The sequence below is a fragment of the Somniosus microcephalus genome, chromosome 5, assembly GCF_052327205.1.
Source record: "Somniosus microcephalus isolate GS21.2 chromosome 5, FLI_Smic_1.0, whole genome shotgun sequence".
NCBI classification, from domain to species: Eukaryota; Metazoa; Chordata; class Chondrichthyes; order Squaliformes; family Somniosidae; genus Somniosus; species Somniosus microcephalus.
The window spans coordinates 97,643,888-97,669,027 of record NC_140991.1 but is presented as its reverse complement, the minus strand read 5'-3'; the positions used below and the strand labels follow the sequence as shown (position 1 = coordinate 97,669,027).

Sequence of the window (25,140 nt, the reverse complement as noted above, 5' to 3'; positions counted from 1 at the left end):
ACTCTAATTTCTCTCCACGGATGTTGCCTGGCCTGCTGAGTTTTTCCAGCATTTTCTGTTGTTATTTCGGATTTCCAGCATCTGCAGTATTTTGCTAACATAAATATGTTTTACCTGTTTATCAGGCTTTTACAATAAGAAAATTCATATTGAAATGTGGCTCTTTGCTACAAAGATGATTTTTTTATATTCCTCTGATCTATTCAGTCCCGTTTAGAGATGGTTAAATGCAGAGAAAAAAATGGTTAAAGGACAGTGTACATTATGCACTAATAAGATGTACCACAGTGGTTAAAGCAAGCCAGAATGCTTCAGAACAGTAATCTGGTGTTAAACAACCAGAGTCCTCTCTGTCAGCTGTTACCTCATTTGTTCCCGAGTTTCCCGGTTTAATTGCTGCCTTGTTCCCGAGTGCCACCAGTTGGCTGCTAACACAGTCCCAAATTCCCCATGAGTCGGTTCCTCTCAGGAAGCTCTACCAACCCCTCTGCATTCTTAACTTCAAGGCAGTGCTGTTCAATAGCTCCCTGTGCAGATACTAAGACTGCTTTGAAATACAAATCCCAAGAGTTGGAAGGTGGAACTCCAGAGGCAGGATAGAAGCATACATACAAGCATTATTAGAAAGCATGTGGGCCCTGACTTTCCAACCCGTGCGGTTGCGTACAAGGTGTGTACGCGCCCATAGGGGCCGCGCAAGTTCCAGGTTTAGGCATGCGAAGCGCATGCGCTGAAACCCGGAACTTGCGATGTCAAGAATTCTCTTGACAGATCATCCACATGCCCAAGAAAAGTGCCTGTGCGAGTGGAGAGTTGTGCTATTTGCTCAACTTTCGCCCGCTGAAAGGCCATAGAACACATAAGAATTTTAAAAATAGAAAAACAAGATTTTATCACTCACTTACAAATTAAAAACCCTGTCCAATAAGGTAAGGTTATATTACGCCCCATTAAAACATATTAAAAAATGTTTTAAAATTAAATTTTTGTTTAACATATTTAATTAAATGCCGTTTTAATCAATTTTATATATGTAATGGTATTTATTTATTTATTTCAGTGTGTTGGTGCATTTTTGCAGTCATCCCCATTCATACTTTTGACAGTTCCGTGCGTACGGAACTGTCAAAAGTATGAAGGGGGATTCCCTTCTTCCATTGGTTGGTTGTTGTTGGTTGGGCTGGCCCATGTGATCCCAGGGGCACTTGCAAACCACATGCGCCCCTGGGATACATGGGCCTCTGCGCATTTCGAAGAGGAGAGGCCCAGGATCGGAAGCCTCGGTATCTACGGAACCAGCAGGTAGGTTCGTAGGATTTTTTCTGATTGGAGGCATCTGCCCTCAGGAAGCCTTCGATTGGAAATTCAGAGCCGTGAACTTTTTTTCCTCCCAAGTACCTTATCATTGATTCAAAGGCAAATTCAGATTTTAAAACATTGCAATATTTTATAAATTACATAAATTTACAGCATAGAAACAGGCCATTGGACCCAACAGGTTTATGCCAGTGTTCATGCTTTTCCCTCATAAAATGCAACTTTTATAATGTATCAAAATAAATTTTTGAATTCTAGGAATGTCCTCACCTCTCAATTTTTTTGACTGTTAATAGTATTCTCTATAAAACATGAATTAAAAAACAGAGCACTTCACCACCATACTTTTTTCTTATGGTGAACTTGGGAGATTTCTCATCATCATTGTGAAGAAATTTTAAATATCTGAAGGACAATTTGACAATATATATTATGTAATTATGTTAATTACATTTGTTCTTTAATTGCAATTATGTAAGCTGTTGATTTGTGATCCAAAGCAAATGTTTCAAACCAATGACTTAAATATAGATGCATTTTCGCACTGCCTAGCTTGCACCTGTGTGGTCATACATATCAGCGTGTTATAAAAAGCGCAGTAACAACATTTCCAGTCTAATTTGCTATAGGGTAAAAAAAATCATTAGAAATCCAATGTCAAATATAGTATACCTTTGTGTTTAAAGTTATAGCATTGACACCACCCTGTGACATACATTGCATAGCAAAACTTTTTGCAAGAGTACAAATTTGTTTTCTCCCTGGGCCTCAAATCAAATTTGGTCACCAATATGCCCTTTACGGCACTTTTGATGCAGACATCATGGGAAATGAATCAGAGAAAGGAAAATAAGGAGAATAAAATACTACACAAGAAAATAATCAACACTACAACACTATCTATTTATTGTACATTATAATAGATAACTATCAGCAATATCCAATTAAAGTACTAATCATGAAAGTATTAAATTGTATGTTTTTTACAAATTAGGAATAGCTAAGTGATAAATAGTATACTTTTGAAATGTAAGGTTTTCAATGTTGGAGGGTAAAAAAGTAAATTTACAAAATGTATTTTTGATTAAAAACAAGTTTCTGTTAGTTGGCTATACGTGTCATGCCAATCTGTTACCGACCGGGTTATGCTGGAAATAAATAATTTAATGACAATGTTATCAAAAGGTACACAACTTCACTTTACTAGGATAATGCATTCTGCATTATATGACATAAAATTTCTGTTCTGATTAAACAGCTATCATCTGACTTGCAATGAGCAACACCATGGGAGGTCCATTGGATTTATATGAAAAGTGCTGCATGTACCATGTGTATTGTCTATCATACTTCAGGTGTCACACTTGCTGTGTCATACTTTGCTATCACACCTGTATTATGCAAATTCATATTTATTAAACAGCAACCAATCAGAATTATAACTTAAAGAAGTGATCTGCTAATAAAGGCCAAAACTGAATCAATCAAACCATTCAAAAAAATGTAAAATCCTTTCCACCACTACAAAACAAAACCCAGTAATTTTGAGAAGTTATTATAATCTACTAAATAAACTGAACTAAATTGCTCAAAATGATGGGAGCTACCAACTACTCACGTGCCTGCAATTCCCAGGATGTTGCAGCTGAGCAGGTACAACATGGAGAATCTCCCAGCACGTATCAATAAGATTCAGTACCTTTGCTCAGGCTACATAGTTTTTCAAAGTTTCTTTTAAAATCATTTGTAAAAACAAACTGGAATATGAATTTTAGAATCTTTTTGAGGCAAGGTTTCACTTTAGAGAGAGGCTATTGAGAGAAAAAAAGATCTGCAGAAAGAGAGAGGGGCCATTGTTTACATAAAGATTTATTTATGCATCTGCAGTGGGTAACATAAAAACATGATTTATTTATTTTTCAGGAACAATGCAAAAACATTTGCTTCAGCATCTGGCTAGAAATCTTAGAAACTTCTTTTTTATAAAATTTCCATGGAAATGCGCATCCTTCTTGCACTTTCGCACTATAGAAATCTGACTTGCAATATCTCTGATTCACCATGAGCATAGCCAAAGAAGAGCTATTAGTACAAAATCAAAATACTGCAGATCTAAAATAGAAACAGAAAGTGCTGGAAACCCTCAGCAGGTCAGGCAGCATCTGTGGAGAGAGAAACAGTTAACGTTTCAGGTCGATGACCCTTCGTTAGAAGTGGAAACAGTTAGAGATGTAACAGATTTTAAGCAGGTGGAGAGAGCTATTAGTAACATTTAAAAAATGGTACATCTGTGCCCACTTCCTGCCACACTTGACGAATTTTGTGAAAAAGAAAATTGGTAGATGAAAGATTGCTCAAAGAAAAGTTTCTAACATGTTAAAACCATTAAAAAAATCACATACTTCACATCACTAAACTCACCTAGAGAATTGTAGTTCTTCCATTTCTTTCATTAATGCTTTTGGTTGGAGGCCTACTTGTGGTGAAGTAGAGGTACTCTTACACAGCTTTGTGGCTTGTTTCGCTGTCTTTTCCCTCTTGCACTGTCTGGCATGCATGACTTGCGACCCTATTCGACACACGTGCAGTTCAACTCACGTCTTTTTCCTTGTTTTTTTCAGTCCACATTCGTGCATGCCCCTGCTCAACTCCAGCACTTGTGCCCCAGCAATGCTTAAAGTCATCCATTTTTTTTAACCCTTTCTCAACATCCTCTATGCCATCACATCAGCAACTTCATCTATTATACAACTTCATTTCCTCACTTCCCCTATGTTGACCACCAGCAGTCTTGTGTGATGAACCTCTAGGCACCAGACTGTGAGCAACAAGCACTATTTAGTTCTTCCCATTTTCTCTTTATTTTTCAAATCTTCATCCCAGCAATTTTATTAATTTCCTTTTAACTCTGAAAGACCAGTTATGTTTTTTTCCTGGAGTGCCTCAATCCTCCGCTTCCAGCTGCAGATTGGCTGCTGGCTGCATGATTATCCACCGCTATCCCAGTTTTACGAAGAAAGTTAGTGAAGTGTTGTCTTTTATTATTTTTACACCTGAGGAAGTGCAAATTTAAACAATAAATATACAGAAGAAATTTCCTTAATGACAAAATATGGACTGAAACCCTGTGGATCCAAAGACCAATCCCATATTGGCTATCAACAGAGTTGAAAGAAAACTAAGGATTCTATTTGTTGAATTTGAAAACCAGAATCGCAATTGCTGCTGCGGGGGGGGGGGGGGGGGGGCGGGGGGAGGGGAGTTTTAATTCATATGAAAAAAAGACTGATAGAGGCCAGGTTCAAAGGATTTGGGTGGAAGGGCTTAATCTGTTTATATTACAGTTTCTGATCTCAGGTGTTCAATCAGGAATATTGTTGAGTAAAGGCCAAAATTATTTTAAAAACGAACGGCATATCACCCCAGGAAAATTACATATCCCAATGCTATATTGATAGTGTCCTGAGCAAACAAAGTTTTTTATATTTAAACGATATCAAGATGGGCATAAAAAGTATTCCATTCTATAAACTCTACCTTTTAACACGAATGATTACTGAAAGGACTCACCACGTCTTTTCGGCCGCCCATAGTTTTGCTGTGTGATCGTGAACGAGAGATTGTATTAAAGAATGAATCCTTTTTTGCAGTAGAATAGGGAGGAGATGCTGTGTTATCTTTTGCAGTAGGCAAACTCTCAGTACTTGGCGAGGAACTAACATGAGTGGCGCCATGACCTAAAACAAATAGTTGAAAAGAGCACAAAGATTACCAAAATGGTTTCACGGTATCTGCTTCAAAGGTCTTTTTGTTCTGTTCTATACGAGACTAGTATAGCAGAGTGTCATTTATTGACTATATTAACAAGCCTGTTTAAGATGATAGGAAAACATGATTATTGAAAGATTAACAAAGTACTATATTTTCTAAATATGTTTGAATGATTCATAACAGTGAACAATATTTCAAGATATAAACTTACCAGCAATTCATTTCATAAATTAAGTGCTCCAAGTTTACTTCAATTCCACAACAGTTCAGATGATGGGATATGAATGAAGGGTCTTTTAGGGGGAAATATTAGCATTATTGAAGGTATATCCTATATTGAGGATACAGGATAATACTAGAAGTTGTCTCCACCACTTTTATCATAATTAAAATGTAGCAGTGGTATTTGGTGGGAGTACATTAAGGTGGAATTTGCATCAAAGTAGAAAATGTTTCATCTTTGAGATCTGGATTCTTTACATATATTGTACATGTCCTTCAGTACTCGTTAATGTCTGATCTGTTATATCTGCTGTGCAGAAACTCCTATGTGCCATTATATAACCAGTCCATTAGAAAAGTATATTAAATGATACCAGATTTCATATACGTTATAAATTTTCTCTTCCCACAAATTTTTTCCAGGTTGAATTGCTTCTTGCATACAAAAACAGTTGTGATTTATGTGTCAGGAGCTATTCAACCTGAAAACTTCTTAACTGGAATGAGTAAAATATTATTATGGATACATAATTGTGTAGCTTATTCTCAAAATAAGCTCATTCTCAGTCTACTCTCAATCAGCAAAGTGATGGAAGGTGTCGTCGACAGTGCTATCAAGCGGCACTTACTCAGCAATAACCTGCTAACTGACGCCCAGTTTGGGTTCCGCCAGGGCCACTCAGCTCCTGACCTCATTACAGCCTTGGTCCAAACATGGACAAAAGAGCTGAACTCAAGAGGTGAGGTGAGAGTGACTGCCCTTGACATCAAGGCAGCATTTGATCGAGTGTGGCATCAAGGAGCCCTAGCAAAACTGAAGTCAATGGGAATCAAGGGGAAAACTCGCCATTGGTTGGAATCATACCTAGCAGAAAAGAAGTTGGCTGTGGTTGTTGGAGGTCATTCATCTCAATCACATGACATCACTGCAGGAGTTCCTCAGGGCAGTGTCCTAGGCCCAACCATCTTCAGCTGTTTCATCAATGACCTTCCCTCCATCATAAGGTCAGAAGTGGGGATGTTCGCTGATGATTGCACACTGTTCAGCACCATTCGAGACTCGTCAGATACTGACGCAGTCCGTGTCCATATGCAGCAAGACCTGGACAACATTCAGACTTGGGCTGACAAGTGGCAAGTAACATTCGCACCACACAAGTGCCAGACAATGACCATCTCCAACAAGCAAGACTCTAACCATCTCCCCTTGACATTCAATGGCATTACCATCGCTGAATCCCCCACTATCAACATCCTGGGGGTCACCATTGATCAGAAACTGAACTGGACCAGCCATATAAATACTGTGGCTACAAGAGCAGGCCAGAGGCTGGGAATTCTGCGGCGAGTGTCTCACCTCCTGACTCCCCAAAGCCTTTCCACCATCTACAAGGCACAAGTCAGGAGTGTGATGGAATAACTCTCCACTTGCCTGGATGAGTGCAGCTCCAACAACACTCAAGAAGCTCGACACCATTCAGGATAAAGCAGCCCGCTTGATTGGCACTCCATCCACCACCTTCAACATTCACTCCCTCCATCACCGGCGCACTGTGGCTGCAGTGTGTACCATCTACAAGATGCACTGCAGCAACTCGCCAAAGCTCCTTCAGCAGCACCTTCCAAACCCGCGACCTCTACCACTTAAAAGGACAAGGGCAGCAGACGCATGGGAACATCACCACCTACAAGTTCCCCTCCAAGCCACACACCATCCTGACTTGGACCTGTATCGCCGTTCCTTCACTGTCGCTGGGCCAAAATCCTGGAACTCCCTTCCTCACAGCATTGTGGGGGGTACCTACACCATATGGACTGCAGCGGTTCAAGGCGGCGGCTCACCACCATCTTCTCAAGGGCAATTAGGGATGGGCACTAAATGCAGGCCTAGCCAGCGACGCCCACATCCCATCAATGAATTAAAAAATTTTTTTTTTTTTAAATCTACATTTCCTATGTTACAACAGTAACTACACTTCAAATAAAGTATTTAATTGGCTATAAAGCACTTTCTTGAGGTCGTGAAAGGCTGTATATAAATGCAAGTCTTTCTTTAAACATTTCAAAGATGAACTCAGTCATTTAAAATAGTAATCAATATGAAAAATTGTCAACATGAATTTGTGAATGAAATTTACAAAAATGTAACTGAAACTGACTATATATAGTGACTCAAATTTGAAGAAAGCCTGAGAACTAATTGCCTTTTGTTCAAAAGCAATAGTTCTTATAGCCCTGTTCAAAAGAAACATAACAAATCAATACCAAAGTGTTGCATGATTATTCCCTCCAAAATTTTTAATGCTACTGCCAAATCCTCAAAGTCAAACATATTTCATGTTCCAAATTCCTAGACTCAACTGCTGGTATAGTTCACTTAAATGCGAAGAGTGGGATGCACTTAACTGCAGGACCACGAGAAGTTTCTTTGTAATATTTCTAATACTTATTTTCTGTCAATGTGTAGATATTTTTTCTGAATTTTTACAGATGATCAAGTAGAATTTGGGAAATATACATATTTAATAATGTGTAGGAATTGACAAATTCCTAACCAATAACTGAGGTCGACTCAGGAGATCAATCAAACAGGTCTTTAATGTAAGACTAAACGAGTTCAAACAGTTTGTTGAGATCGATACAGGAGAACCACGAAAACAGGTCTTAACAAGATGGAGATTCCACGAGGACTGCCCAGTGAGTCACGTGGTTTGCGACTTGACGTCATCGCGTTTGCCCGCGTTTTCCCGTGCTCTTAAAGGGGCCACGCCCCGTACATACAAACACTTTATACAAAACACAGTAATGTCTAACACAATGGTACAGGCTTAGGCTGGTGTTAGAACATCGTTAAAGGGAATTATATACAGTTGCCCAGAGTCATTCAGTGGCTCCGCCACATGCGCCCCCCCAGAATTCGCTTTAACGGACAAAGTCAAACGGTGAGGGGGTCTGATGAGCCTGTCAGAACGACTCCTGTACTCCTGAGGCGGAGGCTGTTGGGCGGCTGGCGGGCGGTTGCACTTGGTCTGCTGTAACGGCGATGGGTGGCCGACCTCGTCTCGGCGGTTGTGCTGTCTCGACGGGGCGGTTGAGGTCCAGATGTGCTGGCTTTAAGCGATCGACCAAAATGTGGTCTGGTTTACCACCGACATCCACCGTGAAGGTTTTGTCCCCTGCCTCCAACACACGGAAGGGACCAGTATATGGGGCCTTGAGTGGATCCCTATGAGCATCATGGCAAATAAAGACGTACTCAGCCTTGTGAAGCTCCGGGGGAACGTGCGAACTCTGCAGCCCGTGGTGCGAAGTGGCATCTGGCCGCCTCCTGGTGACTAGTAAGCTGGTCAGACGCGGACCATGGCTTCGTCGAAGCTGGCAGGAAATCCCTCGGGACTCGCAGCGGCTGACCGTACACCAGCTCCGCTGATGAAGAGCGAAGGTCTTCTTTGGGGGCCGTGCGAAGGCCCAACAGGATCCACGGTAGCTTGTCTGCCCATCAAGCGTCCTGGAGGCTGGCCCTCAGGGCGGCTTTCAGTGATCAGTGGAAACGTTCACAGAGGCCATTCGCCTGTGGGTGGTAGGCTGTGGTGCGATGTAATTTGACACCGAGTCCTTGGGCCACTGCATTCCAGAGTTCGGAGGAAAATTGCGGTCCTCTGTCGGAAGAAATATCTGCGGGCAGTCTGAACCGGGCGACCCAGGTGGAAATGAACGCCCTGGCCACGCCCGCCGAAGTAGTGGATGACAGGGGAACCGCCTCCGGCCATCTGGTGGTGCGGTCAACCATGGTCAGGATGTGTGAAAAACCATGGGAGGGTGGGAGTGGTCCTACCAGGTCCACATTGACATGGTCAAACTGTCGCTCCGGAACTGTGAAGGTGACCAACGGAGCTTTGACGTGGCGCTGTACTTTGGCCTTTTGGCAGACCACGCAGGTGTTGGCCCAGTCGCGGACATCCTCGTGCATGCCATGCCATACCATACGAATTTCGCTGACATCAGCTTCTGAGAGGCCTTCATTCCTGGGTGTGACAACCCATGTATGGCGTCGAACACTTTACGGCGCCAGACGACCGGCATGACTGGGCGAGGGTCCTGTACGGAGACGTCAAACAGCGTGGTACCTGCCGAATGGAACTTGACGTCGGCCAACCGGAGGCCAGTGACGGTCGTTCTGCAGGCTTGCACGTCTGGGTCTGAGGCTTGGTCCGCTGCCATAAGGGCGTAATCGATGCCCAAATGAACCGTATTGACGGTCGCGCGGGAGAGGCAGTCTGCTACCAGGTTGTCCTTACCGGCCACGTGCTGTATATCCGTGGTGAATTCGGATATGTAGGTCAGTTGACGTTGCTGTCGGGATGACCACGGTTCGGCGGTCTTGGCCATGGCAAAAGTTAGTGGCTTATGGTCTACAAAGGCGGTGAAAGGACGTCTTTCCAGGAGGAAGCGAAAATGGCGGATGGCCAGAAAAAGGGCGAGCAACTCCCAGTCGAACGTGCTATACGCTCTTTCGTTCCGCCGTAGTTGATGGCTAAAGAATGCCGTAGTTGACGGCTAAGGAATGCCAACAGCTGCCACGTCCCGTTCACCCACTGCTGTTGCACGGCGCCGATGGCGTAGTCTGACGCGTCGGTGATGAGGGCGATGGTGGCTCCTGGCAGCGAGTGCAACAGCATGGTTGCGTTGGCTAAGGCGCTTTTGGTGTCGTCGAACGCTCGGGCCATGTCGTCCGTCCAGTCTACCAGGTTCTTGCCAGTCTTGCCCTTGAGGGCCTCATACAGGGGTTGCATGAGTAGTGCTGCCGTAGGCACGAAACGGTGGTAAAAGTTTACCATGCCTAGGAATTCCTGCAGGGACTTAATGCTTTGTGGGCGTGGGAAGGATATCACCGCCTCTACCTGTTTTGATTTCTTTTTGGGTTCAATAAAGACTCATTTCTGAAAGAGAATGTTGTTTAATCTAAAGTCTTGTTCAAGACTTTCTACAGCTTTTTACAGAACACACTATGCTGTGATGCATCTAGAATGAAACTGAAAGTAAAACTCCTCTGGACTGCTTGTCTCTCACATGACCTCTGATGGTCAGGCACAAGTAATCAAAAACACAGACAAATATGCTGTAAGGCATAAGTAATCAAACACAGACAAATATCATCACTATTTGCTGATATCATTACATCTCCCTTTCTTAAAACAAAAGTATTTTACTTTTAACTAACAACATTTAATGAACTTACATTATCATTATCATGATCAAGGTTTTTTACCCTTGCTTTGTGTGTTCACATGAAATATGTCAATACACTAGAACTTGAAGAAAGAATAAGATAACATTACTTCCTTCTTTAACAATAGTCCTTAAATTTGCTCAATGAGTCTCTCAGGAGGCTTCACGTGTCTTGAGGATTTTCTGATTGATTGTCCTTGAATCTGAGTTGTTGCCTCAGATGATTGGTTCTCAGCTGTGTGATCAGGTTGTTCACCAGTATCAGTCTCTTGACCTGCTGTGGCTGGTCCCATGAGAAGATCTCGACGATTTCTTCTCAGAACAGCACCCTCATCTGTCTGAATGGTGTATGATCTTGGTTGAACTTCACTCAGGACAGTTCCCTTCTGAGTCCATGGGTTTGTTTTGTCTTTCAACCTTACTTGGTCACCAGTGTGGAGTTCAGGTAGGTTTTGTGTTCCTCTGTCATAGTAGTACTTTTGCTTTTCTTTCTGTTGTTCTTTGAACTTCCTCACTTTCTCCCCCTCTTTTGTTTTCAGGAGGTTCTCCGGGATGGGTAGGTTTGACCTTAGCCGACGTCCCATCAGGAGTTGGGCTGGTGACATACCACACTCGAGCGGCGTTGTGCGGTATACAAGCATGCTTTGGTAGAAGTCAGTTCCACTGTCTTTTGCCTCGTACATCAGTCTTTTCACTGTCTGGACCGATTTTTCCACTAGTCCATTGGACTGTGGATAGTGAGGACTTGACGTTGTGTGGACAAAGTCCCACTCTTTGGCAAAGTGTCGGAAATTTGCATTGTTAAACTGGGGTCCGTTGTCTGTGAAGACCTCGCTTGCCACGCCATGTATGGAGAATATGGCTTTCATACTTCTTATCACAGCTTCTGCAGTGGTGGTGTACAGTCTACAAACCTCTGGATACAGGGAGTAATAGTCTGTGATGACAAGATAGTCCTTCCCTTGACATACGAATAGGTCAGCGCCTACCTTCTGGTAAGGTCTGTCTGGTGCTGGGTGTGGCTTTAGTGGTTCTACCGGATTGCTTGCTCGATATTTCAGGCATATTGTGCAGTTTGACACCTCATTTGTCACATCTTGGTTGATTCGTGGCCAGTACATCACCTCTCGTGCTCTTTTCTTACACTTTTCGATTCCCAGATGTCCTCCATGGATCTTTTTTAGCATCTCTCTTCTCAGACTCTTTGGGATAACTATTTTACTTCCTTTGTAGATGATGTCTTCGACCACTGATAGTTCCACCCTGCAGTTCCAGTACTCTGCTATATCAGGTGAGCAGTCTTGCTTCATGTTGGGCCATCCATCCAAGATGCTTTTTCTCAGTCGTCTCATCGTTTCATCTGTTTGTCTCAGTCTTTATGAGCTCCATTTTTGCATCTGCTATGGGCAGTGCACTTGTGATCATGTCTACGTAGGCGTTCACTTTTTCATCCATTGTGGTGTTTGCAGGCTCACTTGGGTCAACAGCTCTGGGCAACGTGTCTGCTGTATACATCAGCTTACCCAGTGTGTACGCAACATTCAGTGTATAGCGTTGCAGCCTGATCATCATTCTTTGTATTCTAAGCGGACAGCTATTCAGTGGCTTTTGGAACAATGCAATCAAGGGCTTATGGTCAGTCTCTGCACTGATTGCTTGTCCTGCCACAAACTGGTGAAATCTTTCACAGGCGTATGTGATGCTGAGCAGCTCCTTTTCTATTTGAGCATATCGCGTCTCCGCGTCTGTCATTGAGCGCGATGCATATGCAATAGGTTGCCAGTAGTCATATTGTTGCAGAAGAACGGCACCGAGCCCACTCGGTGATGCATCTGATGATAACTTGATGGGTCTCGCTGGGTCATAAAACCTCAGAACTGGTTCCTCTGTGAGCAGTTTCTTTAGATCGCTCCATGACTTCTCATGCTCATGATTCCATTCCCATTCTATGTTCTTTTCAGTTAGTCTTCTCAGTGGCGCTATTTTTTCCTGAGAGGTTGGATATGAATTTACCCATGTAGTTGATCATTCCATTAAACCTCTGCACGTCCTTTTCGCATTGTGGCCTTGGCATATTCTCAATGGCGGACACCTTTCTGGGATCTGGTCTGATGCCCTCACTGCTAAGGATATCTCCCACGAATGTCAGTTCTGTCACCCCGAGCTGGCATTTCTCTCTATTCAGCTTCAGGTTTGTTTTCCTTGTTGCTTCCAGCACTTTTTTCAGTCTCTCGTCATGCTCAGTTCTCGTGGTTCCCCATACTATGATGTCATCCATTGATGTATCAACTCCCTCCAGGTGCTCATAGATCATATGGATAGTCTTGTGATACACTTCAGGAGCTGAGGCAATGCCAAATGGTAACCTTAGGAATCTGTATCTGCCAAATGGAGTGTTGAACGTGCACAGTCTTGAACTTGCTTCATCCAGCTTCATCTGCCAAAATCCTGAGGACGCATCTAACTTGCTGAAATATTTTGCATTTGCAAACTGTGCCATGATTTCCTCATGTGTAGGAAGCTTGAAGTGCTCTCTCTTTATTGCTCTGTTTAGATCTCTTGGATCCAGGCAAATTCTGAGCTTTCCATTCTTTTTGTCCACTACGACGAGGGAACTCACCCACTCAGTTGGCTCATCTATCTTCTGAATCACGTTCAGGCTTTCCATCCTGTCCAACTCTTTTGTTCAGTTGCTTTTGAAGAGCAAACGGAACTTTTCTGCATGGATGTATGACCGGTGTCATACTTTTATCTACTCTGATCGTGTGTTCTCCTGGAATGCAGCCTAGACCCTTAAATAGGTCTTTGTACTCTTTCATGAGTTCATCATAGACTGTCTCTCCTTCGCTTTCCACAACGAGGACTCTCTTTACCAGGTTCAGTCTCTCACAGGCTTTTAAACCTAGTATGGCTTGCACATCCTTTGGCACCACGATTAATGCTAGCGTGTGCTCTCTGTCCTTGTGTGTTACTTTGACAATGCATTTTCCTTTCACTGGTATATCAGTACCTGAGTATCCGGTCACTTTCACTTGTATTCCATGTAACTTTGGTCTGGGTCTAATTCTCTTAAAATCGGTCTCTGATATCACATTAACTTATGCTCCAGTATCCAATTTAAATGGAATGTGTATGTCGTTCACTTTTAGTGTCAACATCTAGTCTCTTTCTTCTCTTTTGTTTTCAGACACAACATCTACATAGAATTCCTCTATGTCGCTTTCATCTACTGCATGGACCTTGCTTTGTTGCACTTGGTTCTTGCAGCAATGGGCATAATGGTTGTTCTTCTTGCATCTATTGCATGTTTTACCATATGCTGGACACTTTTGTGGTGGATGCTGTGTACCGCATCGACTACATGACTTCCGATTGTCTCTTTCATTTTCGTTTGCTGGCCACGTCTCTTTTTTCACATTGGCGCTCTCTTTGTTAAACGGTTTGTATCCGTTCTTTCTCACTGCATCCACGTTGCAGCTACTGTCACTGAACAGCTCCTTTGCCTGCAACTTCACAGTCTCTGTAGCCCTACACAATGCTATGGCTTTTCCCAGGTCTAGATCTTGCTCTCTTAGCAGTCTTTCCCTTAGACCATTATCTCGAATACCACACACCAGTCTGTCTTTTATCAGTGAGTCTGTGAGTCCCCCAAATTCACAGGATTTGCTCCGGTTTCTCAGTTCAGTCACATACTGATCAATAGTCTCGCCGATTTTCTGTACACATGTGAAAAATTTGTGCCTCTCAAAGGTCACGTTGCGTTTAGGTATGCAGTAGGCCTCAAACTGTTCCATTATTTTATCTAGCTTCATTTTGTCTCCATCAACAGCAAATATGAAATTACTATATACCTCCAGCGCTTCATCACCCACGACATGTAAGAACAGTGACGATTTCTGTTTATTACTTTTATCGTCAGCTCCGATTGCTGATAAATACAACCCTACACGTTGTTTGAATCTCCTCCAATTTTCAGCCACATTACCTGTCAATTGAAGTGTCGCCGGTGGGTGTAAACCTTCCATTCTTTCACTTCGTTAGCTATTCTCTAATGGTAAGCAACGATGTTCTCTTTTGGCTTGCTAATCTGTGGAGAGCTGATTTCGCTTACTTGCCACAACTGCTTTCACTGTCCCATCAAGTTGCTAACTTCAGATTTTTTCTCTTTCAGCCACTTCTGACATCATGTTTTGATTTCTTTTTGGGTTCAATAAAGACTCATTTCTGAAAGAGAATGTTGTTTAATCTAAAGTCTTGTTCAAGACTTTCTACAGCTTTTTACAGAACACACTATGCTGTGATGCATCTAGAATGAAACTGAAAGTAAAACTCCTCTGGACTGCTTGTCTCTCACATGACCTCTGCTGGTCAGGCACAAGTAATCAAAAACACAGACAAATATGCTGTAAGGCATAAGTAATCAAACACAGACAAATATCATCACTATTTGCTGATATCATTACACTACCTTCGCTTGTAAAGGAACCGCTCCCTCTGCGGTGATGCGTTGTCCCAGGAAATCAATTTGGCGCAGGCCAAACTGACACTTGGCCGGGTTGATAGTCAGGCTGTGTTGGCTGAGGCGTCGAAAAAGGATGCGTAGGTGACAGATATGTTCTTCTTTAGTGGGACTGGCAATTAGGATATCGTCCAGGTAGACAAAGAGGAACTTGAGGTCCCGCAGCACGGAGTCCATCAGGCATTGGAAAGCCTGGGCGACGTTCTTTAACCCAAACGACATTCGCAGAAACGCGAAGAGGTCGAATGGGGTGATGACTGCGGTCTTCTGGACGTCCTGTGGGTGCACTGGGACCTGGTGGTAACCCCGTACGAGGTCGACTTTCGAGAAGACGGTGCTCCCTGCCAAATGGGCAGAGAAATCCTGGATGTGGGGGATCGGGTACCGATCAGGAGTGGTGGCGTCGTTTAGGCGTCGATAGTCGCCGCATGGTCGCCATCCGCCGCCAGGCTTCTGGACGATATGGAGGGGTGAAGACCAGGGACTATTCGACCGGCGAATAATCCCTAACCGTTCCATGGTCGCGAACTCCGCCTTTGCGACCGCCAGCTTGCCAGGTTCCAGGTGCCGGGCCCGCGCGTAGACCGGGGGGCCGTTGGTGGTGATGTGGTGTTCCACACCATGTTTCGTGGCTGTGGAGGAGAATGTGGGTCTTGAGGTCGGGAAATTCGGCGAGCAGACGAGTGAACTCGTCAGGAGTCAGGAAAGCACAGGCGACGGTGCGCAACATAGTGTTACTGCGGTAACAAGGGATAGAATTGAAAGTTGCTGCGTTGATCAACCGCCGGTTCTTCACGTCGACCAGAAGGCTGTTGGCGCATAGGAAATCTGCGCCGAGAATGGGTTGAGAAACCTTGGCTGTCACAAATTCCCATTGAAAACGTTGCCCCCCGAAGCACACCTCCACTCGCCGTCTGCCGAAGGTCCGAATTGCTCCGCCATTGGCCGCTTCAAGGGCGAGGCTGTGATTCCCTGCCTGCACATCGAGGGCGGACGCGGGCAAAATGCTGCACTGCGCTCCGGTGTCGCACAGAAAACGACGACTGGAGAGCGTATTGGTGATGAAAAGCAACTTGCCCGTTAGGCCCGTTCCTCAGTAGTCACAGTTGTTTTTTTTGGGGAAAGCTGCAGGGAGGGCAGCAACGTCGCGCCTTCGCGCCGAACTGCGCGTGGTAGAAACACAGCCCAGCAGGCTGACGAGCTGGGGTGGTGTCTGTGGGGGATGGGCACCTTGTGGCGGTGCAGTACTGCTGCGTTACCGCAAAAATTTTGTCCGCTTCTGCCGCGCAGTCTTCCACCTCAGATCTGGCCAGGGCAGCTTGCACCTGCTCAGGCAGCTGGCTGAGGAATTGTTCACGGAATAGGAAGCATTCCGGTTCTGAGCCCAGGAGTGTGAGCATTTGGCTCATCAACTCCGAAGGCTTGGAGTCCCCGAGCCCGGGCATAGCGAGCAATCGACGGGCGCGCTCCGATTTAGTGAGCCCGAAAACTTGCAGCAACCACGCCTTGAGGGTTTCATACTTGCGCTCCGTTGGAGGGTTCTCGAGGAGGCTGACGATCCGCGAGGCGGTAGAGCTGTCGAGTGCGGAGACCACATAGAGATATTTGGTCTGATCCGCAACGATGTCCCTCAGGGCGAACTGTGCCTCGACCTGAATGAACCACGAGGTCGCTTGCTGCTCCCAGAACTGCGGTAGGTTCAGCGAAACGGCATTGGCCTCCATGCGGTGTTCTTTTTGCGAAAAACGTTCACAAAAAACGGGGTCACCAATGTAGGAATTGACGAATTCCTAACCAATAACAGAGGTCGACTCAGGAGATCAATCAAACAGGTCTTTAATGTAAGACTAAACGAGTTCAAACAGTTTGTTGAGATCAATACAGGAGAACCACGAAAACAGGTCTTAACAAGATGGAGATTCCACGAGGACTGCCCGGACAGTCACGTGGTTTGCAACGTGACATCATCGCGTTTGCCCGCGTTTTCCCGCGCTCTTAAAGGGGCCACGCCCCGTACATACAAACACTATATACAAAACACAGTAATGTCTAACACAATGGTACAGGCTTAGGCTGGTGTTAGAACATTGTTAAAGGGAATTAAATACAGTTGCCCAGAGTCATTCAGTGGCTCCGCCACAACTGCTTAATTTATATAATAAATTTGAAAACTAAACTTTTTTTTGTGTTAAATCCTTCAGCATTCAAAATATTGTACAGATATAGGGAGAATGCTGATGATCCACAATGAAATGAAATGAAAAGCTAAGCAGGACACTACAAACAAATCAGCAGTTCATTTAAAATAAGAAAGACACTTGGGGGAAAAAAACTCTTGGCCACTTTCTTATTCTTTGAATGTGGTTTATCCATCACATATAACAAGAGCGTATATTTATAAAATGTTTTTCACATAAAATATGCGAGCTGAGCACTTGTCATAGGCAGTAAACTGGAGAAATATTATGGTAGGGTGACCAAGAGCACTGTCGGAGAGGTAAGATTTGAAGACCATTTTTCTGGATAGGTTCCTCTTCCATTTTTTTTTTTTTTAAAGGGAATTGGAAGTGGGGGTGTAAGAAGTCACTGAGATAGTGGGGTACATTTTCGACTTCACCGTCTGGGCAGTGCTCTGGTGGAGCGGATCAGGCGGGTTCTATAAAGGGCCGGTGTCCGCTTCACCAGATGGTGAAGTCAAAAATCTATGTCTGCTTTTCTCTAAGGAGTTTATTTTAAGGACATATGTATTATGTGATATACCTGCTGCATAAAAAACTCTGCCCTAATTCTGTTTGTTTCAATAAAGACACCTTACAGTTTAGTCTATGGTTACAGAACAATAGGATAATTTATCAAAATCAAGTATCTAAACACACCAAATCAGAGATAGAAATATTGTAATGAGAGTTGAAGTAAGGACAGAATGAGGAAAACCAAGCTGAAAGTAGATAATTGTATTTTCTTCCTCATTCATTCATCCTTCACATACTTCAGAGTTATGCAACAACATTGTCAAAAATAGGGACGAGTTAACTGTGATTTTATTTTAAAACCTACATTAGGGAGTGATGCCCAATCTTTTGACAAACCACTACATCAGCAGAAAGTCTAGTGGATTTTCCAACTACAAAAATCAGGAAGAATACTATTGTTACAAAATGAACTTTAATAACCCTCGATTAGCCACTATTTTCCAACAAATTGTACACAAAACGAGATTGCTGATCAAAATTAATGGTTGTAAAATTATTGTACTAACAAAATAATTGAATCTTTTCCACTTGACATTATTTGCATTTAGAGTGGAAGATTTTTTGAATGCCGAAGAGCTTCACTTGATAGTTAGCTCCACTCAAGGATTAAATCATCGGTTGGCCGGTACTAAGAGGTGCTATGCCTGTCATTTTAGGACACTGGATCTTGCTTGTGAGGAACAGTTGTAGATTGAATGACATCTACCTCTAACAGATCCAAGAGTTGAATCCTCATGAATGGAGTCAATACTGTTCCTCTTTCCTGAAGATTCCAAATAATCTTTGGGACCTGAGGTTGGAGGAAATATATAAAGGATCATTCCTTTCAAAATGAGCACAAGGTCATAAAATATTTACAAGGTTGCATGTAGCAGTGTTATTAGCAGAGGGTTGGAAGGATACCGTCCTCTACACCAGGGGTTCTCAACCAGGGGGCCGCGAGAAAATTTCAAGAGGTCCGCCAGTTGGATTGTCCCTTCAATAAACATCAGTAGTCTCGCCTGTATATTGAGACGAATGGAATAGTCTCAGCTATACAAAGACTGTGCATTCGCAGTCAATACAGGTTCTTGCTGTTGGACACCATTTGAATGCTCAGACCAGTCCCATTGCATGTCAATGACGTTTACAGCAGTATTTATCTCAGTTAGTTTTTGTTTGATCCAGTCCGACTTGCTCCACATTCATAAACCACTCGCTGCTTTTAACTTCTCTTCCGGGGGATTAAAGCCAGAGTTGGGTGTGGAGAAATCAGCAAATTAACCTGTGTTGGCTGGAAGCTGCTTGCGCGTTTGAAAAGAGCACCGTCATTGGAGAGAGTGCACGCACGCTACGTGGCCTTGGAGGGGTGGAGGCCGGGGGAAAAAAAAGAGACTTTCCAGTCTCTGGGTCTGTGGCAAGGCCATAATAATTGGGATCCAGTGTGACACTCTCCTTCAATGTTTTCAGTCCGAGTTAATAAAATAGCTAAAGGCATTATCATGATTCTTGTACCTTAGACTCTGAGCTTTATATTTATGGCCATGTGATTCTCTGATGGATGGATAGGCCTAGTATGGGCGCTAGTGTCCTTTGAGATACCACTAGGGGTTTGTGAAAGGGTTGGGGGGGGGAGGAAAGAATGGGGCTGCCTTTGTTGCTAAAAGATTTATGGCGATGAAGTCGGGTGGGTAAAGTCGCTCAGGGCCCTGTTTATTTCTCTAATGCTTGAGTTTTTTGAGGAAGTAACATACAGGGTGGATAAAGGGGAACCAGTGGACGTAGTGTATTTAGACTTGCAAAAGGCATTTGACAAGGTGCCACACAAAAGATTATTGCTCAAGATAAAAAATCACGGGATTGGGGGTAATATTCTGGCGTGGGTGGAGGATTGGCTATCTAACAGAAAGCAGAGAGTTGGGATAAATGGTTCGTTCTCAGATTGGCAACCAGTAACTAGTGGTGTTCCGCAGGGGTCAGTGCTGGGTCCACAACTCTTTACAATCTATATTAACGATTTGGAGGAGGGGACCGAGTGTAACATATCAAAGTTTGCAGATGATACAAAGATGGGAGGGAAAGTAGTGAGTGAGGAGGACATAAAAAACCTGCAAAGGGACATAGACAGGCTAAGTAAGTGGGCAGAGATTTGGCAGATGGAATACAATACTGGAAAGTGTGAGGTTATGCACTTTGGCAGGAAAAATCATAGAGCAAGTTATTATCTTAATGGCAAGAAACTGGAAAGTACTGTAGTACAAAGGGATCTGGGGGTCCTGGTGCACGAAACTCAAAAAGTTAGTATGCAGGTGCAGCAAGTGATCAAGAAGGCCAATGGAATGTTGGCTTTTATTGCTAGGGGGATGGAATATAAAAACAGGGAGGTATTGCTGCAGTTGTACAAGGTATTGGTGAGACCGCACCTGGAATACTGCATACAGTTTTGGTGTCCATACTTAAGAAAAGACATACTTGCTCTCGAGTCAGTACAAAGAAGGTTCACTCGGTTAATCCCGGGGATGAGGGGGTGGTCATATGAGGAGAGGTTGAGTAGATTGGGACTCTACTCATTGGAGTTCAGAAGAATGAGAGGCGATCTTATTGAAACATATAAGATTGTGAAGGGGCTTGATCGGGTGGATGCGGTGAGGATGTTCCCAATGATGGGTGAAACTAGAACTAGGGGGCATAATCTTAAAACTAGAACTAGGGGGCATAATCTTAAAATAAGGGGCTGCTCATTCAAAACTGAGATGAGGAGAAACTTCTTCACTCAGAGGGTGGTAGGTTTGGGGAATTTGCTGCCCCAGAAAGCTGTGGAAGCTACATCATTAAATAAATTTAAAACAGAAATAGATAGTTTCCTAGAAGTAAAGGGAATTAAGGGTTACGGGGAGCGGGCAGGAAATTGGACATGAGTCTAGGTTCGGAATGGTCATGGCCCTGTGGGTAGTGGAGTGGGCCCAGGGGCCGTGTAGCCTTGTTCTGCACCTACTGTGTTCTAATTCTGTGTTAGATTTCAGGAGATGGTTTTATTCCTGTTCCTGGCTGGGGTGGAGATCGCCTTTACAGAAGGTAAGTACTGTAGAAAATATAGGGACAGAGTGATCTCCTGGAAGAATTTCGATCGCCTAGATGGGTCGGAGAGGAATTTCCCAGATTTTTTTCTCCCAAATTGGCCATTGGGTCTTTATCTGGTTTTTCGCCTCTCCCGGGAGATCACATGGGTTCGGGTGGATGCAGAGTGATAGAAGATTTGAGGTTAGGATCAGATCAGCCATGATCTTATTGAATGGTGGAGCAGGCTCGAGGGGCCGATTGGCCTACTCCTGGCTCCTATTTCTTATGTTCTTATGTTCTTATGTGCCATCCGCCTCCCCATTACTGGTGCTGGCTTTCACCACCATGTTGGGGTTTGGTATCGAAATAAGAGCTAAATTCTGCTTCCGAAATGGAGGGCGTGGACCTGGAATTTTAGTCCAGTCCAACAGAGTGTACGCAAAATGAGCCTGTAGTGAGGACTGCACTTGTTTCTCCTGGTTCATTTCCTGTTGAGCAAATGGTTGATGGGGTGGAGCAGATCTTGGGCAGCAAATGGACACATAATGTAAATTTAGGATAAAAACAGAAAATGCTAGAAATACTCATCAAGTCAGGCAGCATCTGTGGAGAGAGAAACAAAATTAATGTTTCAGATCGATGACCTTTCGTCAGACCTGAAACGCTAACTCTGTTTCTCTTTCCACAGATGTTGCCTGACTCGCTGAGTATTTCCAGCATTTTCTGTTTTTATTTCAGACATCCAGCATCTGTAGTATTTTGTTTTTGTAAATTTAGGACTTAACAAATTCTTCTTTACGTAAGGTGTAATAGAGTTATTAATAACTCATATTTATACAGAAAAAATACTTGCGTTATGTTATAGAAGGTCAGCACATTTTTTACAACACGGGGGGGGGGGGGTGTCTCGGAAGCAGAAAGGTTGAGAACCCCTACTCTAAACTCTCTGTACACTGTTCAAGTACGTTTGGTACTTGGACATTATGACTTCATGAAAGCAAGAGATATTGAATTTTGTAACTTTTAAGGGATATGCCATTTAATTTGCACACAATTTCGTAGTCCGTATGATCTTGGCCCGATTAACTGGTCAATTATCTCATTTGCGATTGTGGGACTTTGTTGTGCGCAAACTGACTTCTGCGTTTAGCTACAAAATAACAATTACTACATTTTGAAAGTAATTAATTGGCTGCAAATCATTTTAGGACATTGTTAGGATGTGAAAGGCACTATAAAAATTCTAATTTTTGCTGTCATTCATTTTTCTGTACTTTACAATGCAAGTAACTTTAAAGCACTGCTCATAATGTTTTTGTAATGTTTTCATCAATTTACTTGCTAATATCAGTTTGTGAAGTCATGAAAACACATGAAGAAAGTCCCATATTCACATTCTTCTGCTCTACCTGAACTGTATAATTTAGTTTGCATCTCTCTGGCATTTGCAACAGACTTCTATATTTTGATTCTATATGATTTCTAGTTATGGTTGGACCAAAAGAATTAATCGAAAAATGTTTTCCACGTCTTGAAAGATGAATTCTCTTTATTCAGATCTACTGAAACAATCATGAGACATCTACCAACTTAGAACGGTGAGAAGATTCTGGAAAACACTGAATCTATGTCTGAGGAGGAAGCAATAAGGGCTCTGAAAACATGCTATCCAATCAGATTCCACACTGTGCTGCAGAGTGGCAGGTACCTTTCATTTACACCACACAATGGCCTGGAAATTGCGGTCGGAGGCTTGTCGCCTGTGTACGCTCCGAACCGCGGGAAAAGCATGTACGTACTTACCCGACGGCTCCGGAGCTTCAGACTCTTGCGGTCCTGGGCCTGCAGACACCTGCATAAAGGCTCACGTATCCCAGGGGCGCATGCGGTTCGCAAGCGTCCCTGGGATCACATGGATCAGGCCAAGCAAGAACAAAGGGGGATTCCTATGATGCTTATGGGGATTCCATTTACGTATGGAATCCCCATAAGCATAATAAAAATCACCAAATAAATACGATTTCACCACACTGAAATAAAAATAAATAATCACAGGTTCAAAATTAATTAAAATACCATTTAAACATTTAAAATAAAAATGTAATTTTTTGAAAAATAAATTTAAACCGGGACAAAATTCACTTAAACTAATTTTAAATGTAAGTGAATGCTTAAATCATTTAAAAAAAATTATTTTAACATTTATTTAAACCTTTATGCTGGTAAAAGAAGGCTTTATGCTCGCTTTTACCAGGCGTAAGGGTTTGGTGGGTATTCGCTGGGCAGTAGTTGGGCAAATAGCCCAACCCTGCACCAGCGAAAGTGAATTTACAGCGGATGCGTACGATCTGTCAAGGAGAAACTTGACAGATTGCAACTTCCGGGTTTTCGTGCCTGAGCATCGCATGCGGAAACCCAGAACTTGCGGGTCACTTATGATGGCGTATGCTGTCATAGGCCCCGTAAAATCTGGGCCAATGTAGAACAGTGACGGCTGTTGCTCACATCTGGCTCTTTGACCTTTCAACATGACTGTTAGTAGTTTAGGTCTCTGATTGAGTGGCTACAACAGTCACATGCACTACTCAGGGTGTGAGAAGTGTTGTTTTCTGTACATGTAGACTTTTCAAGGGAACAGGACTGCCTCTTAGTGGGGAGCAGTTATGGCTCTTAGTGGCGACAACATTTAAAAACATGACTGCAGCAGCACTAGCTTTTTTCAATAGGGAACAAGAGGTGAGCAGACAGCAGTGCCAATGGAACAGCAACAAGCTAGGAAATAAGGTCAAATTGAATTTAGCTTCAAAAGAATGACTTGCTGATAAAGGATTGTGGAATTTTACATTAAATAACGTGGAAACTATGGGATGTCTAATGCTATTGGATTACTTTTGTGGGGAGTGGAGCGAAGTGAAATTTCTGTAGAATATTGTACAGTTTAACTAAAAAGTATTAAGAATTAAATCACATTTTCAAGGTGTAATCTGCTATGTTCCTGTCCCTGTGTGATGTAAAAGTGTGTTCTCCATGGTGAGGCGAGATGATGATAAGTGGGCTGAACTCACGTAGATTGTGCCACATGAGCAATTCAGTTGTTGGTGCTGAGCAGAAGTCCTTCCTTTATGGAGGTGCGGGAACAGGATGTATCGCATGAATAGTTTAAAAATGTTGATGTTGCGCTGCATTTTGGACAGCTGTGCCTGTGAGTACTACCCAAACATCAAGATTGCTGACCTTCAGCTGATTTCTGTGTTCCGTTCTGCCATATTTGTAAATTTGTTTTTATCTATTCTTCAACAGGTAAAATCACAATATGGATCTGTTCTGATGCTCAAACTTCAATATTACATTCACAACTAAGTAGAAATCAGACTTCAAAGAAATACTAAAAAAAGCATAGATTCAAGTGCCTGACTGTACTTGTGTGTTTCTGTCACAGTTAAAAAATAACACTGAATACATTAGTATTTCCATTAGTCGTGGTGTTTTATTATTTATCAGAGCCTTCTAAAAAAAGAGTATTTATCTGCTTCATCACATACATTAACGTGGCTGCTCTTCAAAATATGAAATTGGGTTTGGCGTGAGCCAAGTGTTTGTGTGTATTTCAGTACTGATTAGATGATATTCTGCAGTGTTGCTCGGGCAAGGGTTTAGTACTGATGGGTGAAGTACTTTCTCCCGTGTTTATCTCATGAACTCCACTGCAACAAACCCAAGGAGTGGTGCCTGAGGGTGTAAGAAGAGGCTAGGCCTGGGAGTGGAGCTCAGGAATTGCTAAGGGTAGGTGAGGCCAAGGAATGTAAGCTAGATAAAAAGCAGCAAGTGTGGCCTGTGCTGGGAGGGGGTGATGTAGGGTGGTGGGGAATGGTCCCTGGTAACATGAAGTCAGATGAGATTTAGCAGCCACATGGTTCTCTAAGGGTAATCAGATGGACAGTAGTTTTTTTATATATAGATCAGCAGTTCAAGTGAGGTTAAGAGATTTGACCTGGTCATGCAAATAACCACAAGAGATTGAAACATTCAATCTTCCATAGAAAACACAAACTAGTAATCATATTTATACAGGTTTCACAGTTTACTGAAAAGATTTTTCTGCCAAGATGTTTATTCTCATCATTTCTGTCATCAGTGCCATTAACTCCCTGTCTAAGTCCGTCTTTCAAATCCATCTTGTACGTAGATTTAAATTCTTCAGTATGTTGCACATGTTCCCCTTCATGTAACTTCCATTTCTGACATTTTCAGTCACGTGTGGTACTTTTATTTTGTGGGTCCACTGTTAGG

At 43.1% G+C, this 25,140-nt stretch overlaps 1 protein-coding gene and 1 long non-coding RNA gene across 3 annotated transcripts in view; one reads left to right on the top strand and one right to left on the bottom strand.

The window, feature by feature from the left end:
- The window catches only part of tbc1d5 (TBC1 domain family, member 5), a 508,566-nt gene that overhangs the window by 157,399 nt on the left and 326,027 nt on the right, over positions 1-25,140 (bottom strand). Inside the window, exons 17-18 of one of the 2 annotated variants that reach the window (XM_085988016.1) lie at positions 18,518-18,601; positions 4,888-5,054 (exon numbers count right to left, since the gene is read on the bottom strand). In XM_085988016.1, the coding sequence (XP_085844142.1) occupies positions 4,888-5,054; positions 18,518-18,601 (251 nt within the window). The remainder of the gene's footprint in view (positions 1-4,887; positions 5,055-18,517; positions 18,602-25,140) is intronic. The other variant, XM_085988017.1, reaches the window with a different exon arrangement.
- On the top strand, positions 1,219-24,487 carry LOC147117221 (uncharacterized). Its single transcript, XR_015078395.1, has 3 exons — positions 1,219-1,302; positions 22,408-22,554; positions 24,151-24,487. It is a non-coding gene; the product is annotated as an uncharacterized LOC147117221 (long non-coding RNA).